Source organism: Pyrus communis, chromosome 3, assembly GCF_963583255.1.
Source record: "Pyrus communis chromosome 3, drPyrComm1.1, whole genome shotgun sequence".
Taxonomy (NCBI): Eukaryota; Viridiplantae; Streptophyta; class Magnoliopsida; order Rosales; family Rosaceae; genus Pyrus; species Pyrus communis.
This window is the reverse complement of record NC_084805.1, coordinates 4,649,930-4,667,792: the sequence shown is the minus strand read 5'-3', so window position 1 is coordinate 4,667,792 and position 17,863 is coordinate 4,649,930. Positions and strand designations below refer to the sequence as shown.

Sequence of the window (17,863 nt, the reverse complement as noted above, 5' to 3'; positions counted from 1 at the left end):
CATTCTTGAAAATCGTCTCCGGCCTTTTGAGAATTATCTTCATCCACCCATTCTCTCTGAACACCTTTGAAAAAAATGACTAACTCATCGAACCTTTGCTTAGATTTGAGTCTCAGCAGCGATCCGGTTGCACCCGGTCAAGGTAATGTATGGCGCCCTTCTTTCTTATCTTCTAACGGTCCTCTTACAGGTGAAGACTCCGTGATGCAGGATGCCACAACAGCTACAATAGTAGCTGGGAACCTCCTTACTCCAAAAGATAATAGGCTGCTGTCAGGACGGTCCGATGAGTTGGCCGTTCAAGAGTCCCTCGCTCTCAGCGTTCAGTGTGCAGGCTCTGTGTCCAACATGGGCCAACGCCTACTTGCTCGCTCCCGTCAGGTTGAATCGTTGATGGCAGAGGTGGAAAGTCTCAAGCAAGAGATCAAGCAGCTGAAGTATGAGAATAGAAGTTTGCACGTGCTTGCAAACAACTATTCGACGGGCATGAAGAGGAAGCTTGATGAGCTGCAAGAATCTGAAGGTCGGCTTCAAAGTGACCGTCAAAGGTTTTCGTCTTTCCTCCAGAGGCACCTTTTTCCTGGGTCTTCCAGCGTTTGGCCAAGTATTGAGGCCTGGAATGCTCTAGCTTCAATGCCTCCCACTCCGATGCCTTCTGCTCCGATGCCTTCCACTTCTAGAGTTTTGCCAAGTAATGGGGCTTCACGTGAACATCCTTTGTGAAAGCTCCAATCTTGTAATTCTTTTTTTTTTTTCATATGTAAGCACATATCTGTAATTTATCAGAGATATAATGGACATGCTTTATTTTATTCAGCGTATTGTGCTAAATACAGATAAAACATATACATCACTAAGATTTTTTTTTTTTTTTTTTTTTTTTTTGAAAGTGGCCAACTTGGCTATGCTTTCAGCTAGACCACAACTTGCAAATGCTTTTGGCTATAAAAAATTATAAAGGAAGAAAAGGAGAAACATTTTCCTTGTTTTGGGGAGGAAAAACAGGAATTTTTTTTTTTTTTTTTGTTTTTTTTTTTCTTCAACATCCGGAGCTAGACCACAACTTGCAAATGCTTTTGGCTATAAAAAATTATAAAGGAAGAAAAGGAGAAACATTTTCCTTGTTTTGGGGAGGAAAAACAGGAAAATGTCTTTTTTTTTTTTTTTTTTTTTTTTGTTTTTTGTTTTTTTTTTTTTTCTTTTGCTCTCGGTGGTGCTGATCCACCAAGATAGATATATTTTTTTTTATATATATATTCTTTTCTAATACATAGTAACATATGTATATATATTTTTTTTCTTTTCTTTTGTAATAAAATTAACTTTCTTTAATGAAACATTTATTTATTTATTTTGATATGACTGTACTTGAAGTTTTGAAGTTTCAAGTTGCCTACGTACTCTTCCAAAGAAGAGATCAAGTCATAACGTAGTTCAAATGAGTGATGGTTTTGATGATGATTTTGGTGATGATTTTGCCGTACATAGTTTATGCTCTTGCGGGCCAGGAGCGTTTGGTGCCATTTGCAGTTTCAGCTCATGCAGACAAGGAGCTTTTGGTTGCCGTTTGCAGTTTCAGCTCATGCAGGCAAGGAGCGTTGGTTGTCACCTTTTAGGCTCGTGCGAACGAGGAGCTTTGGTTGTCGCCTTTTAGGCTCGTGCGAACGAGGAGCGTTTGTTGTCGCCTTTTATGCTCGTGCGGACAAGGAGCTTTGGTTGTCGCCTTTTAGGCTCGTGCGAACGAGGAGCGTTTGATTGTCGCCTTTTAGGCTCGTGCGAACGAGGAGCTTTTGATTGTCGCCTTTTAGGCTCGTGCGAACGAGGAGCTTTTGATTGTTGTTGTCAGGCGATCTTAGAGAGGCATTCCTTGCAATCTTCATAGCAAGGAGTCTTGACTGAGTGATTGATGAAGTCTTTTGGGAAGAAATCGCGCATCGTGATGGCAACGGACGATCTTTGTGTCATAACTTCATCATCCTCAACACTTTCATGTAGCTTTGAAGGTTGACGGTAGCTGCTTTGCCCCCTTTCCGATTGGTGAACTTGTGGAGGAGACCTATGTTTCTTGTACATTTTCTTTGGAGTGACATGAATCCATCCTTCATCTTCACTTGACTTGACTGACATGGTTTTGGAGCATGCCCCCAACAGTTGAGGTGAAGATTTTGAGTTCAAAGAGCCAGAAGTGACGGTGGTATAGTTTGACTTCACCACATCATTAAGATCTAGCTCGATGATCCCTTTCTGAGCCAACTTCATGATGAGATCTTTTAGCACAAAGCACTTTTCTGTCGGATGACTAATGAAGCGGTGGAATTTACAGTACCTTGGACTGTCAGTACGGTTCATATCTTCTGGCCGTTTACACTCAGGTAGGTCGATCACCTTTTTTTCCAGCAAGTCATCTAGCATGGCAGCCACGTCAGAGTCGGGGAATGGATAAGTCTTCTCCTCAAGCTCCTTCAAAGTGCGTCTACGTATCTCTTGATCACGAAAAGCTTCGGTTTGAATCGCCTTGCCTCGTGTATGGGTTTTGACTGGAGTTGTGTTGACCGTCATCGCTTCCTTGGTGGGTTTCCACGTAGCCTTATCCACCTTGGGCCCCAAAATTTTGTCATTCTTGTAGTCGGCGATCTGTTCTTTCTTCCCATGACGGGTGATGCTTAACTCCATATCATGGGCGCGGGTGGCTAACTCCTCAAATGTTCGTGGTTTGATGCCTTGAAGGATGTAGTGTAGTCCCCACTGCATGCCTTGAACGCACATCTCGATGGCGGAGGTTTCAGAAAGCCGATCTTTGCAATCCAGGCTTAATGAACGCCATCTATTTATGTAGTTGATGACAGGTTCATCTCTCCACTGTTTCGTACTGGTCAGCTCTAGCATGCTTACAGTACGACGAGTGCTGTAGAAACGGTTGAGGAATTCCCTTTCTAGCTGGTCCCAACTGTTGATAGACTCGGGTTCGAGGTCGGTGTACCAGTCAAAAGCGTTACTTTTCAGCGAACGCACGAACTGTTTGACGAGGTAGTCCCCCTCTGTCCCAGCATTGTTGCAAGTTTCAATGAAATGGGCGACATGTTGCTTCGGGTTGCCTTTTCCATCGAACTGCATGAATTTTGGGGGCTGATAACCCCTCGGCATCTTCAAAGCATCAATCCTCTTGGAGTAAGGCTTTGAGTACAGTACGGAGTCGTGTGAGCTTCCTTCGTACTGTGTCTTGATAGTGCTTGCAATCATCTCCTGTAGCTGCTGGATAGAGAGAGATCCCATGGATGTCATTGCTTGGTCTGGCTTCGGCTTCTCTTCAGCTTTCTCCACTGGTGGCTCCTCTTCTTCGTCACCTTCTTTCTTTAATAGGCTAATATTTGGGTCGACTTTTACGTCGGGCAGTGCATCTAGTTGGTTAACAAGTGCGGCAATCTGCAAGTCCTTCTCTTCCACAGTCTGTGTGAGCTTTGCGATTGCTTCATTCATCTGAGCTAGCTGTTCTTCAACAGAGGTGACGCCGATGGTCATGACTTGTGCAACCAATAGGCATGACTTTCCTTCAGACATCCAGGGTGCTGATGAAGAAACCCATTGGCCATTTTGGGATGTCATCTTATGCGCCTTAGCAGCATGCTTTGGTGCCCCCAGCAAGGTTAGGTTGATGATAGACTCGCGCCTTTGATGTTCCCTTTGCTCGCTTAGCGGTACCAATTTTGAAGCGGCATGTTGATGAGTGGTTGTGGTGCCAATGGATGCTCCATTCGTGGCGGAAGTGCTTATGCTTCTTCCCTTGGTGGTTGCAAGAACGGCTTGTCCCTTGCTTGATGCCATTGATTTTGGAGGTGTGCTTTGGTTGTTGTCAACTCCGTAACCATGCTCCTTCAACTTCTTTTGAGTTTTGGTGAGGTCGCGATCTTTGTCGTTGACGGTGTTTGAAACCTTCTTTCCAAGATTTGAAGAGGAAGCAAAGTCATGCCTAGCCTTTGACATGAGTTCGCAGGCATTTGGGTTGAAGCCTTCTTCGGTCCTCTTAGTTGGAAGAGAGCTTGGTTTCACTATGACACCATGTTGCGCCTCCAGACGGTTGATGAGTCCGGCGGTTTGCAAGTTTTTTTCCTCTGCAGTCTTTATCAGCCTTGCAATTGTTTCCTTCATCTGAACCAGCTGTTTTTCAATGGAGGTAGTGCCGATAGTCGTGACTTGTTCTTTGTTTGAAGCCATGGACTGTGCTTGAATATCTTTAACGGAGACAGAGATGAGAGGTAGAGATAGTCCCACTGGGCGTGCCAAATTTGTAAACACGGCAAGTTCCTGAAACACAAGAAACAAGAATACCGTGTACAAAATATATTTTATGTTTAATGATTTTGGGGTTACAATCTCTTTGTAATTTGATCCTCTGATTCTATCTTCGTAGGGTGTAGGTTTGTGGATGAGCTGTTGATCCAAAGGGCCGTCGGGGCTTGATCTAGGGATGAACAGTTGATGAACGGATCTTCAAGGGCTTTTGGGCTTGATCTTGAAGGCTGGGTGTATGGATTTCTTCAAGGGGCCGTCGGGGCTTGATCTTGAGGGTTGATGGATGAGCGGATCTTCAAGGGCTTTTGGGCCTAATCTTGAAGACTGAGTGTATGTGTGGATTTGTTGAGGTTGTTGATCCAAATGGCCGTTGGGGCTTGATCTTAGGACGAACGGATGATGAACACTTTCTTCAAGGGGGCCGTCGGGGCTTGATCTTGAGTCGGCGGAAGTTCTTCAAGGGCCGTTGGGGCTTGACCTTTGAAGGAGGATTTGACGAAGAACGAAGAGTGTTTTCTTGATCCTTCGGGATTTGCTTGAGAGCTTTAGAGTTTCGAGGCTTCAAGGTTTTGGTGTGATGTAAATTCCCTTCTTTCTTTCTCTTCTTCCTTTCTTTCTTTCCCCCCCTCCGAAATGAATGCCTTGGCCTCCTATTTATAGAATTCCAAAACTTGATTTTTGGATTTAAATAATCAGATGAAATAAATCATCTCTGCCAGATATTGACACGTGTCCTATTTGATGACCTTTCCAATTTATTTCGATTTTTCGTTGAGTCACACGCTACATGTAAAATTTATGTGACACGTAAGCGTTGAAATTTTAATTATTGGTTAACATTCATTTCACCGAAATTTCGATGTCTACAGTGCTATTACTTTAATTGTTTGGCAAATAAAGGTCAATTATTAAATATACTTTAAAAATATATTATATCTTAATTTAAACTGATCTCTAATATTAAAATATTAGAATATTACAAACTTGGTAGCTAGGATTCATTAGCACAACACTACTATACACTTGAAATACCATCAATCAACTGATACACACTTAAAATATAAAAACAATCCAAAAGTTGTTTCAATAACAAAGTAGTCTAATTAGATGCATTCATCAAACTGAAAACTATGCAATTTCTTTATGCTTCTGTCTCATATGGTCGTTCAGCTTGATAATTATGGTATTCTTTATCAGTATCATTATCGCTTTCTTTAGAAAAGTCATTAGGGTCATCAAAATGACGGTCACGTTCAGAATGCCCTTGCATGTAGTTATGAAGAGTCATTGTAGTAATCAAATTTGGTTGAAATTTTCATATAAGAGAAGCTTACAAGAGGAAGGATGTGAGCTGGTAGAACACGACGTGGGAGACGAGAGAGATCGCTAAGAGAAGGGACGCCCCAAATTTCAAATTTGGTTCTTGCAAGACTGATAGCGTACAACAAAGAGAGAAAGGATGGCATGCATGATTGGAATTTTGAAAAATTCATTTCATGGGTACTATTCACCTGTGTTATGAGACCAAAAAAACTAGTTTTCTGAAGCCCCCTTTTGCTGCTTTAGCTTTTTGGGTTTTTTTTTTTTTTTTCATCGAAAATTGTAAAAAATGCTAAGGATATTATCTTTTTAGACCATATTTTGTAACTAAATAATGTAGTGGTTGATGGTTGAAATTTTATTTTTAATGAATTAAAGAAAAAATTCAACCATCAATTGCCACACCTTGTGGTGTACAAATATGATAAAAAAAAAAAAACAAATGGCCTTTCTATCATCACCCTTATTTTATACTATTTGTAAATATAGAGTTTGGCTGATAGTGATTTTTCTTTTTCTTTTTAATTTTCACATTTTATCTATCTGGGATACGAGAAAAACATACATGAGAAATGAAAGATGAAAGAAGGGTGATGGGAGATAAAGGAATACATAATTAAAGAAGAATTATGAAGAGAAATAAAATTTTGAATGTTTGTACATCAAATCAAATATGAGTTCAAAAAAGGTTGTATTAAAATCACTTCCCATGATATATGCAGTTGCATGATTGGATATATAAATTCTGGACAAGTGTATACAGAATGGAGCTTTAGAAAGGCATGATTTCATTGGATATAATATATACATCTATATGGTGTGGCGTCACTTGTGACCAATCTGCAGAAAGTAGTAGTTGCGGCTACTTCCATCCATATGGGCAATGAATTGAAACGCGCATGTAGTGTCAGCACTCAGTATATAACTGATTCTGCGTCTTTCTGATCTGTCATTGATGATTAATATGGTGAGTCCTGAGTCCTTACTGACTTCAATCCCACATCACTTGCAGTTTTTCTGATTTCTTTTTCTTACTTGGCATCAATCTTGAAGACAGATTGTCTACCCTCCTATTTGGGTACCCTTCTCATCTTTTTTTATTTATGCGGTTATAGTTAAATTACGTCAACATTTTATATTTCTATTGATTTTTTTATAGAGATAATATATGATGCACGGATACTTCTGTTTGGTCCTGTATCAGATAAGATACTTGTCCGATACTCTTGGATACTCGTCCGACATGTATCCTAGTTGATGGACATGAATTTGACAAGATGGATATGCGTATCCTACATTTAGGATACACGTATCCGTCTTTTAGAATACATTTACACTTTCAAAAAAGGTAATGAGAAGAAAATTAATAGGAGACATCTATAATTGAAAGTTGCTAAATACAAAGAGCTTCCCTCTAATTAAAACCATGAATACGACTCTCACACTTCATCTACAATTTAAAGAGGATTAGATTTCGAAATTTTATTCTCTAACGACTCAAATGTACTTGATTTGAATGATGAATTATGTTTTAAAATGTATATTTTTGTTGCTATATACATTTTTATTTGCCGTATCCATAACGTATCGTATCTTATCTTAATTTTTAGAGATTTTTTGTATCGTCGTGTCATATCGCCATATCCGTATCCGTATCCATGCTTTATAGGAGATAATAAAACAAAAAGTAATAGGAATATAAAATGTTAACGTGGTTTAATCGTGACCGCACAAATAAGAGGAGATGGGAAGAGCATCCAAAGAGGAGGGCAGACAAATCTGCCTCCATCAATCTTTCCTTTCATGGATGAGTGATTGGCTGACATCTCAAATTCTAACATATTTTAAGAAGAGCATCTCCAATAAACACCACAGATTGTAACTTATTGGTAAACTAATTTTAATAGAGAATTGTTATTGATACTCCAAAAATCTTATTCTAAAATCCAAACTTTCTATATTTTGAAAGAAAAATACACTTATAAGGAGTGTAGAATAAGATTTTTTGAGTGCCAATAACATTTCCCTTTTAATATTGCATTAACAAAATTGACTGCTGTAACTAAAATTGCAAATTTTGTAAAACAGAGTGGTCAAAATTTGCTAAATTGAAAACCCAATTGCCAAAATAGATTTTGACCATAAACACAGTGAGAAAAAAGATTTTAATCCGACAATAAAGTTTGTAAAGTAAGTTGAGGTCTAAAATTGTAAATTTGTAAATTTTACTCTTTAAATTGCCACGTAATGAACAAATTAGTATTTGAGAGTTACATTTGTCGAGTGCAACTTACATGATGTATAGAAAAACTTACCGTGACAATACATATTATTAGAAAAGATGGTCACTTGACGGTAACACGTTCTACATAAGTTACTTTTCAAATTTTGTGTAGTATATTTGAGACGCATTTAAGAGCCTGACCATTTAAGTACCCGGCCAAAGCCAACCCTCAAAGAGCCAATTACGTCAAGAAGTTACAAAACATTGAAGAGATGAAAAGATGGTGGTTTTCTCTCAATCTCCGGAAAACAGTGGGTGGCTCTATCTATTTATAGTAATATATTGTGGGACACTCTTCAGTTTCAAGTTGGAAATGAGATCCACTTCAGATCTTTGTGTTCGAATCGTTCAAAAGAGAGTACGAGATCCAAGCCATTCAAGTTTGAGTGTTTGGAAAGTGACCAGTGAAATGGGCTAATAGGCGTCACATGATTGAAATTGAGTAGTCTAAATCTCTTCAAGCTCGAGACACAAATCTAGAAGTGGATCTCAATCCAGTTGAGTCTTGTGATTGACAGTGTCATGGTGTCAAAGCTGAACAAATTCTATGATGTACGTTTCAAAGTACCAAGTTACAACAACTTTTAGACATCCACCATGCAAGAATAAAAAATAAAATGAAATATGTGCAATTCTCATCATGGTAAACAAATTATCAGGAGGCATAAGAGGTCGCATTATTTCAAGCATCAACTCTCTATCCATGCCAATAATAATCTGAAACTGAGGAGAAAGACGATCTGTGCAGAAGACAATCGCAAGATAAAAAGCTTTCATTTCTTTTGCATTTTGTTGTTTCAATTGTGTACATGTGGTGGCTAACTGAAAATGGAGTTTGTAGTAGTAAATGACCGGGAATTATGTATACGAATTGGGTAACCTAGATATGGTGGGATAAAGTACAAGCAAATACAGGTGGAACACCAAGCGTCATCCGTAGCCTGGGACAATGGAGAGGACCGAATAACGTTCTGAGTACTAACTGGCAACCTGCTGCAATGGAGACCAGGCAATTTCATCATCATCTGTGTGGCCCTGAATGAGAAAATCAGAACAATTTTTCCTGCACCCATGGTTATACGGGTTTTGGAACCGCCCATCTGGACCGCGAAGATACCCATAACGATTAGCATTTACCAATTCATTGGTGGTGATATTTCGAGCTATCTGTTTCAGAAATGAAACAACATAATCAGTATAGTCTCACTAACTTAGATGAGTTTAAAAGGCAATTACTGTAAGTACATAGTCTTAGTGGCCATTTTCGTTTCTCTTGCTAGTATTCTCAACAGGATGCCAAAAGGGGCACAACTTTCTTATCAAATGCTATCTGCTCCCACATTCTTTTCCCATAACTTAATGGGTTCTTCAATCCATATTTATACCGCCGCAAATGGAAAAATCTCAAGAAAGAAGAAAAAGGAGGTAAACAAAAAATAAATTGTCTTCCAAATTAAAGACCGTATGAGCTGGCTAATCCTTGAATGCAACAGAATGCTAGTTAATCCATTTCGAGAGTATGATTCCCACCTCAGAAGATGTAGTTTTCACATTTTTGGAGGAACACATGTTTTGTCTTTTGCTAACTTAAGCTAACATTATGTAGTAAGGGTTCCGTCAATTACCTGAGTTGCCTGTGCCGTCGTTAGGGTTGTAGCATATATCAAAATGATTATGTCCACAAACAGAAAAGCAACAATACTAGGATATTGAACTACCACACGGCAAATCCATGTTTCTTCTGTTTGCAATCCCGGCAATGCACTCCAAATCCCTGTCATCATGAAAAGACAGCTGTCATCTAGTAAAAAAATGAAACAAATAGTTCAACACAAAGTTCATAATGTCTGCTACCCACATACTTTGAACTGCAACAGCAGTAGAAATGAGTGACGTCAAAGATCTTAACCAGATAAATATAAAGAAATCCCGCTTGTTTCTCTGCAAGAAGCAAATTAAGAGACAGTGGAGCTGGTGGAAACAAATGTGACCTCAAGAATCCATAACATAGTTATACTGAGTTGGACAACTTGGACTATGATAAGAAGTTAGCACTACTTACCTTTCCAACACAATTAGATATCCATGGACAATGATGGTCAAACTGTTCTACGCATCGGTTACATGTGGGGCAGTGTTTAGAGCGAACAGGTCTAAGTATCTGAAATAAAAGAACGTCAGAAAAACATGACATTAATCAAATATACAATAATCATGTGCACCATAAAGAAATATCCAAATATATTATTATATTTAGTATCCTCTTTGAAAGAAAATAGGACATCAAGTTAACCTTGCAAGTGGGGCAAAGTTGAGACCAATTTCCCATCCATACAGAGGAATTGTTTAAAGCAATATTCAACAAAGGATCCTGAAAAATGTTGGTGCCCTATTAGTAAGCTCAGTTACACTAGTATATAAGTCAGCAAAGCCCCATCTGGAGCTGCATTTCTGAACACTGCCACATACAGAGTAGTAAAATTGTTTTTACCACATATGCACGCAGAATATGTAGGTTTAAAAACTCGAGCATGTCTCGTGACATCATTATTTTTCAATTGCATTATATGGGTCATTTATTGCCTAGTCGCATAAATATTGCTGAGGGAGACTGACTTGTCTTGCATTATTCCAAAATCAAGGGTTCTTTTGTTCTATCAGAATAATTGATCTTTGAGTTTGGGGAAGAAGGTGAAAGTCTTCTGTAGTTGCAGATCAATAGCTTAGCTTTCAGTGCTGTGGTTGGAAACAAAAACAAGGATCATTCAAAATTTTGATGGGAAGGATTAGAGTTTTCTTTACATGACAATTCCTTGATTTTGGACCTCTCTCAGTTCCGTTTCTTCCAAATCTTGTGATACACGATTTTTTTACTTATGCATATGTGATGCTGTCACTAAAGATACACCTAACATTTTTGCATCAGATGAGATTCAAACTATCAACCTAAATATGTTCGAAGTAAGTTTCATGCCTACCACCTTCTGTTTTAGAGAAACTGATGGCTTCAGAAAAGAAAATAAATGAATAAATAGAAATTGTTAGGGTTAGTCATCAGAAGACTACTTATTTTGAACATAGATGACAAAGACTAAACAGAAACACTGCATACCTCTGTATTTATAGGACTGCTGAAATCCCCTGCTCCTTTGATGTAACCTGGATCTTTACTACAAGCAAATGTGGTAATTGTTTAACGACATCACAGTAGTAAATGTGGCAGATAATTGTTCAGATAATTCATTACTAAACAGAAGATTTGTGATATATATATATATATAAAGCACATCTACTATTAAAGCATAAATTTGCCAGGCTGGTAATCTCTTGGCAATGTTTCAGATGTATTAGGTTCCTCCAAAAAAGGACTGGGTGGGATTATCTGGTGGCTCTGGAAACCAACATTTAGTGCTAAATGACTACTAAATTGTGTAAATTAGAAGTTCAAGTATCAACGTACATTCAAATTTTCTTACTGAAACTAATTAAAAACATACCCATTTCAGAGAACTGGAGAAGACAAAACATAAAATTTGAATTTACATTTAATTATGGATTCCAGGAAAGAATTACCTGCTGCACCTGTAGAACATAATCAAGGAACCCACTGCTAATGAAATGGCAGCCCATCCCCAGAGACCGACAGCAGCAGTAACCTTTGTCAGATGAGGAGCTAACATGAGTAAGTATGAAGTCAGTAAGGAATAATTAGCAAGGGAACTCAATCTATCTGAAATCTTAAGGAAAACTGGAACAGGCTTTACTACCTGCGAGGACTGAGTTCATAAAGAGAACTGTCTGAAAGACTATTATACACAACAAAACAGGTGCGCAACCAACATCCGCCATCTTCCCAATGCAAAATTTGTCTCTCCAGCAGTTTCTATGAGCCCGCTGCTGGTTAGCCTGCACAAGATACAAATAAACTCTTGTTTCTAACATGGTTATATTTTAAATATACCTATTAATTGTTAACCAAATGTTGTAGAATACAATTTTCCCATCCACAGGGGACACATCACTTGAAATTACTTTTCTCGTGGGAAGAAAATATACATAAGGATACATATGACATATATGTTTACAAACTCCTGCAATTATTCCAGAAAAGAGAAAACAAATTCATGTTTGGGGAGGCATGTAAGTTATGGAAAGTACATGAGAACCAGTAACCAATTTGTTTACCTTATATATGTACTATACATTACACTAAATTCTCAACAAAGAAAAGAAACTGTGAATAATAACAAATGTCAAAATCTATGAGATGAATCTACAAGTTATGCAACCATTGCAAAACATGGTCCGATATCAAAACCTCCTCCCAAACTGAACCTCATATTCCCATATCTGCTTTTCAAGTCTCGTTAGATTTGGTGATCAGAAAGCTATCAGTAGTGCTATAAATATAAATTTACGTACAAGGAAGAGAGCGACACGCTGATGACCTTTATCAGATGCAATCTGAACAGGAGTAAAACCAGCATTGTCTTTGACCGTTAATTCCTTCTTAGAGCCAGCATAGACAAGCACAGTGCAAGCCTCCACGTTCCCCCTTAAAGCAGCCCAGTGCAAAGGGGTACAACCTAATACCATAGTATACTCAAATCAGACCAGAAAGCAGAGAACCACAAAGAAGAATTAGCATGATTGAAAGTAATATTGTTCAATATAAAAGAAAATCATTTTTTTACAGGTATCCTAAGGTAGCAAATTCATGATCATAGCCGTCGATGTGTTGTGTATTGCATTATTTGACACCCGTCACGAAACATGTCTAATCACTCTCTTCTACTCAAGCCAGTTTTGACACATTACATAAACAGCTGATGTAGAAATTTAATTGTACTACTAAAATAACCAGAACACAACATATTTAGGTGAATAGTGCACATTTACCTTCTTTATCTTGTCTCCCTTGGCATGCATCTCTAAACAGAAGCAATCTAACTGTATCTGCAAAATCTTTATCTGCGGCCCTGGTTGAAAATATAATAATTGATTAATTCTCCTGTAGACAGTCTCAAAACAAATATTTCATGTTACCAGATACGTAAGACTGCTACACAGAACAGAATAATTTAAACCACAGAATAATAGATTTAATTCATGACAGCCCATGTTGTCATGGAGAAATTAAAAAAGCACGATGTCAATGTCACAGAATATCTATGTAAACATAAACCACGTCAATATGCCATAGTATAGCCTTTCAACATACCAATGAAGAGGACTCCTCCCCTCATTATCAGGGGCATCAAAATCAGCATGATATATTGCAACAATGTGATTCAAAAAAGATGTTTGCCCATATTGAGTAGCAACGTGAACTGCCTGCGGTAAATTAAACAAGTGACAAGAAAAAACTAGTAGCAATAACATCCTTTGCATGCATGAAAATATAGGACTCACAACTAGTTTTAAAGTATACATCACCCCATCAAAATTAAATTCATACTAAATATAAATCTTCCAAACAATAATATGATTATAAATATAATAATCGCTTTATAAAAGAAATAATGCTACATATTGAGAACATTGCAACAAAGTATGCCAACACATCGCAGTCAACCTGCAGTGCCAAAAACTGATTATCTGCAAGTCACCACACCAAAGAAAATTTGTACACATGTACTTCATCTCATTAACGTATGTTACATATGCAACTAGTGTTAAAAACTGGGCTTCACTTTTAGTCGTTGGATTCGGCAGTTGAATACTTAATTTAAGTAAAACTAATGAAAACTACATGTGACCCATGAATAACACACTCCCTCGCTTCTGGAATCTCATCCAGCTCTCATCCACGCCACATCTCCACTTTCAGTTCTTCATCTCCACCAATAAAATGGTGGAATCTCAATGAACTCAAAGCTAACAGTTTTGTAAGAGAAAAGAACATCAGTAAAACATAAACATAGATACAAGAGCTGAAAAAATTAGGAACATGAATAGAACATACATGTCCCACAAAACAGATATACAAGAGCAGGGCAAGACTTTGGGGAACTACTTTTAAAGAAATGGGTCCCAAGTCAAAAGTGTAAAGAATGATACACAGGGAACCAAAATAGGTATGACAGGATGAGCATCCTTCCCAAGGCATTTTCTTCTAAGCCTCTTCCTAAATTCTCTCTAATCTCCCCCCCCCCCAATGGAGCTTCTGTAATTCCTTTTGCAAGAACTGGGTGATATGGGGGTTTGGACCGCCCTAGAAGTCTCAGAGAACCCTAATTAGAGATCCTTTGCAGTAGAGAGATACACATGCGGTATGGGAAAAGATGTATCATTTCAGATGAACAGAAGAAAAAGTTGTGGAGTATTTGGTGCAAATGACTGGTGGGTAGTCCAGTACCAGATTATTTGGCGGGCATTAAGGGGGTAGGCACTGAGATTGTTGAGGTGGTCTATTTGTGGGGTTGGATGAAATTGCAGAAGCAAGGAAGGAAGCCGATTATCCAGGGACCATGGGTCTTCATCATTTGTTTCACAAGAAATGTATGCATCAATGAATCCTAATCCTTAATCATATACCTGGTTCAGCCTAATATAATAGTTTCTATTTCAAAATAGACAAACTCAACCAAGAAAATTAAGGAAAATGAAAAAATAAAAATAAAAAGAGAGGAAATGAGACAATTACCCGGTAGCCATGTACATCAGCTGCCTCAACCCTAGCTCCATTCTGCAAGAGCACATCCGCCGCCGCAATTGCACCCTGCACAGCTGCCCAATGCAATGCTGTCCGCTGTACATTGTCAGTCGCATTGACATCGCAGCCATGCTTTGACCACATCAATAACAAGTATATTAATACAGATCAAGCCAACCTCACTAAAGAATACAGCAGTCCACTACCAAAAATGGGATAAAATAAAAACAGAATATGGTTCATCATCAGTAACCAAACCCACTGCAAAATTTCAACATTTCCACACAAACCCACTGCAAAATTCAACCTTTCCTCACAAACCCAGCAAAGAAAACAAGCTAATTCACAGAAAGAGAAAGGTTTTAGGGCACAGATACCTGAATTATGTAGTGAGCGATATCGGGGAAGTTATTGAGAGCAGCCCAATGGAGGGCGTAGTAGCCATGGACGTCTGGCTTGGAGAGAGAGGCACCATCTTGCTCGACGAACTTTCTTAGTTTCTGAAAATCACCATAAGCAGAAGCAGAGAAGACGTCGAGCACGGACACCTCCGCAGGGTTTTTCTGGGTATTTGGTTCCGATGACACCACCTCTATCTCTGAAGAAGCCATCGCTGCAGAGCAAACAACGTAAGGGAGGGCAATCAATCACTGTAACGGAGGAGGGATTGAGGATTTCAGATGATAGGGTTGCTCAGGGAAAGTGAACAGTGATAGACGAATAGTAATACTCCAAATACATCTCTTTCTCTAAAAAATGCACTGAAACAAAGTCTAAAAAATACGCTGGCACAAATGATCTTCACCTCTACAAAATGAGCTAGCATCTAGCCCATAAAATATTATTAAATTTTTTATAAAATAATAAATAAATAAATAGTTTTAATTTCGGATAGGATTAAATAAAGACGAAATTACATAAAGTACTAAAAATTAAGATGAAATTAAATAAAGTACTAAAAATAAGAAATTATACAAAGTCTGTAGAGCTAGGATATGTGGTGCTAGGATCTTCGTTGCTAGGATCTGTGTAGCTAGAACCCCCTCGACTTGTTTCCGCGTCTCTTGCACGCCTCATTCGCACCACGTCCCTTTTTTCCGATGTCCAAAAATATTTTGAATTTGAAGACAATCCTACTAGAGGCTTGTTCATAGTGTCACAATCTACTTGAGTTATCCTTTCTTCTCTAAGCATCTCGTTTTCTAGATTAAGTGCTTCTTTAATCATCTCATTTTCTCAATTAACTATTTCTCTTTGTCTCTCAGCCGCTGCATCACGTCTCTCAGTAGCTGTTAATATTGCTGCCATAACAGTAGCTCTTTCCTCATCCCTAGCCGCTTCCCGCGCCATGTTCAGTTCACCTTGGCGCGCAAGTCCGTCCATATATTTTGTGTAGTCATTTTTGGAAGAACTCCCTTTTTTCTTTGCCGTCTTCTTACCTTGAGGCCTTAGGGACCGACTAGTCGCCTGGGTCACTGGCACTTCTTCAAATGTGTCTTCTTCCTGTGCGGTTGTGTCTTCTTCCTGTTCGGGCGTGTCTACTTCTAGTGAACTATGTAGACCCATGCCGTGCATGACAACTTTTGGGCCGGTTGCCACAATTCTGTATCTGGGGCAATCTTTGACAATTTGCCAACATTCCCATTTGCTGAATGATTTGTTGTCGATCTTCGCATTGTAGAATGGTTGTGCTTGTATTGTCTATAAATGTGGGATAAGACAATATTATAAAATGCGGGTGTAACACAAATAAATAAATTAAAATATTGATGCAGGTGGAATACATATAAATAAATAAAAATATTGTCACCTGATCCACTAAACTTGTCCCACTACGCAGATTACCGGAAGCATGAGAGATAGCGTTCTTCCAACAAGTAAAGGATGCGTTGAGTTTTTTCCAACGACCTTGACTACTTCTGGCGTCTTTTCCATGTACATCGCAAAACGCTTTCGTAATTTTACTCCACATTTCTCGCTTATCCCTCTCATTACCCGTAATCGAGTCATGAGTAATGTGAACCCAGTATTCACATAACGTAACATCTTCGATGAGCTTCCATGTAGTCATTTTTTTCTCTCAAAAATTATATGAAAGCTTTGGTAGAAAGTGTTGAAAATATTGAAATGTGGTGTAAAGTGGAAGATAAGGGTTAGGTATTTATAGAAAAATAAATAAAAAAATTAAAATTTTTCTGTATTTGTTAATTTTTTATAAATTTTAATTTAGTTAATTAATCTGGACCGTTGGATTTGAAAAAGATTCAAATCCAACAGCTCATACGTTGACACGTGGCCAACAGTCATAATTATGACTGTTGTGCCTTTTTTTTGGGGGGGGGGGGGGAGAACGTGGACCGTTGATCTCTGGATTGAATGGTCCAGATCAAGCCACGTCACTAGCCGTTGGATGTCAAATTCAAAATTTTTTGACCGTTGGGAATCCAACAGTCCAAAAAACTAGCCATTGGAAATCCAACGGCCGAGAAATAAACGTGTGGCCTCCCCCATCAGATCCCTAAGTGCGCCTGCGCTAGTGGGCCACCCCCACATTTTCTTGTCAGGACGCATGGTCATGCGAGCGTGTTTCACACACGCCTAGCGCAAAAAAAATTTAAACTGGCTTGGGACGTCATGTTGGCGTCAACATGACATCAAGCAGGCCGTCCCATAGCTTAGTCCATTTTGGGTTGGCTTGGAGACCAGGTTGGGCTGGGTGTTGTCCTATCCACATGGGCTGGAGGGGATTGGCTGGGTGCCGGGCCAAAAATGGTGTTGGGTGCCGACCTAAAAGTCCCCGGTGGACTTGCTCTCAAGTGAATTGCGGAACTCTACTTCCTCTACTTCTATAGTAACTACTACTGACAGAGGTTTTGGTTGCAAAAATCCATCACAATGTGTCATGATGACGGCTATCTCCATCATAATATTTTTTTTTATTCTAGATCTTTTCTTTATAAAAGAGATGGTCCTAGATCATCTCCGAATCTAATGATCCTGAGCCTAAGGATCAAATGATTTGGACCGTTGAAATTTGATCCAACGGCTACAAATAGGAAACCTTCTAAAAGTTATAATAATTGTAGCCGTTGGATCAAATTTCAACGGCCTGGATCATTTGATCCTTAGGCTCAAGATCATTAGATCCAGAGAAGATATGGGTTCAGTTTAAAGATAGCTTACCATCACTCTTTTAATTAATTTAATCTATTTTTTTAATACCAAATCATGTTAAGAAAATATTGCTATATATATCTTGTGAATTTTGCATATAGCGCCACATCGTAGTAGTGAAAAACAATTATGTCTGGGCA

At 38.7% G+C, this 17,863-nt stretch overlaps 2 protein-coding genes across 3 annotated transcripts; both read right to left on the bottom strand.

Moving 5' to 3' along the window:
* Positions 1-8,322: 8,322 nt before the first annotated feature.
* Positions 8,323-15,271, bottom strand: LOC137729506 (probable protein S-acyltransferase 23). 2 transcript variants are annotated; one of them, XM_068468469.1, is made up of 13 exons: positions 14,927-15,271; positions 14,541-14,681; positions 13,116-13,228; positions 12,794-12,873; positions 12,317-12,480; positions 11,662-11,800; positions 11,468-11,567; positions 11,007-11,064; positions 10,188-10,265; positions 9,957-10,055; positions 9,757-9,835; positions 9,520-9,668; positions 8,325-9,061 (listed from the first exon to the last, which is right to left on the bottom strand). In XM_068468469.1, the coding sequence occupies exons 1-13, from the start codon at positions 15,158-15,160 to the stop codon at positions 8,873-8,875; spliced, it is 1,623 nt and encodes a 540-aa protein (XP_068324570.1). In that variant the 5' UTR covers positions 15,161-15,271; the 3' UTR covers positions 8,325-8,872. The 2 variants fall into 2 exon arrangements, with proteins under 2 accessions (XP_068324571.1, XP_068324570.1); XM_068468470.1 differs by lacking the exon at positions 10,188-10,265 and having other exon boundaries at positions 8,323-9,061.
* A 514-nt stretch (positions 15,272-15,785) lies between these two features.
* On the bottom strand, positions 15,786-16,620 carry LOC137728093 (uncharacterized). The gene is made up of 2 exons (XM_068466977.1): positions 16,360-16,620; positions 15,786-16,250 (listed from the first exon to the last, which is right to left on the bottom strand). The coding sequence occupies exons 1-2, from the start codon at positions 16,618-16,620 to the stop codon at positions 15,786-15,788; spliced, it is 726 nt and encodes a 241-aa protein (XP_068323078.1).
* Positions 16,621-17,863: the final 1,243 nt, after the last annotated feature.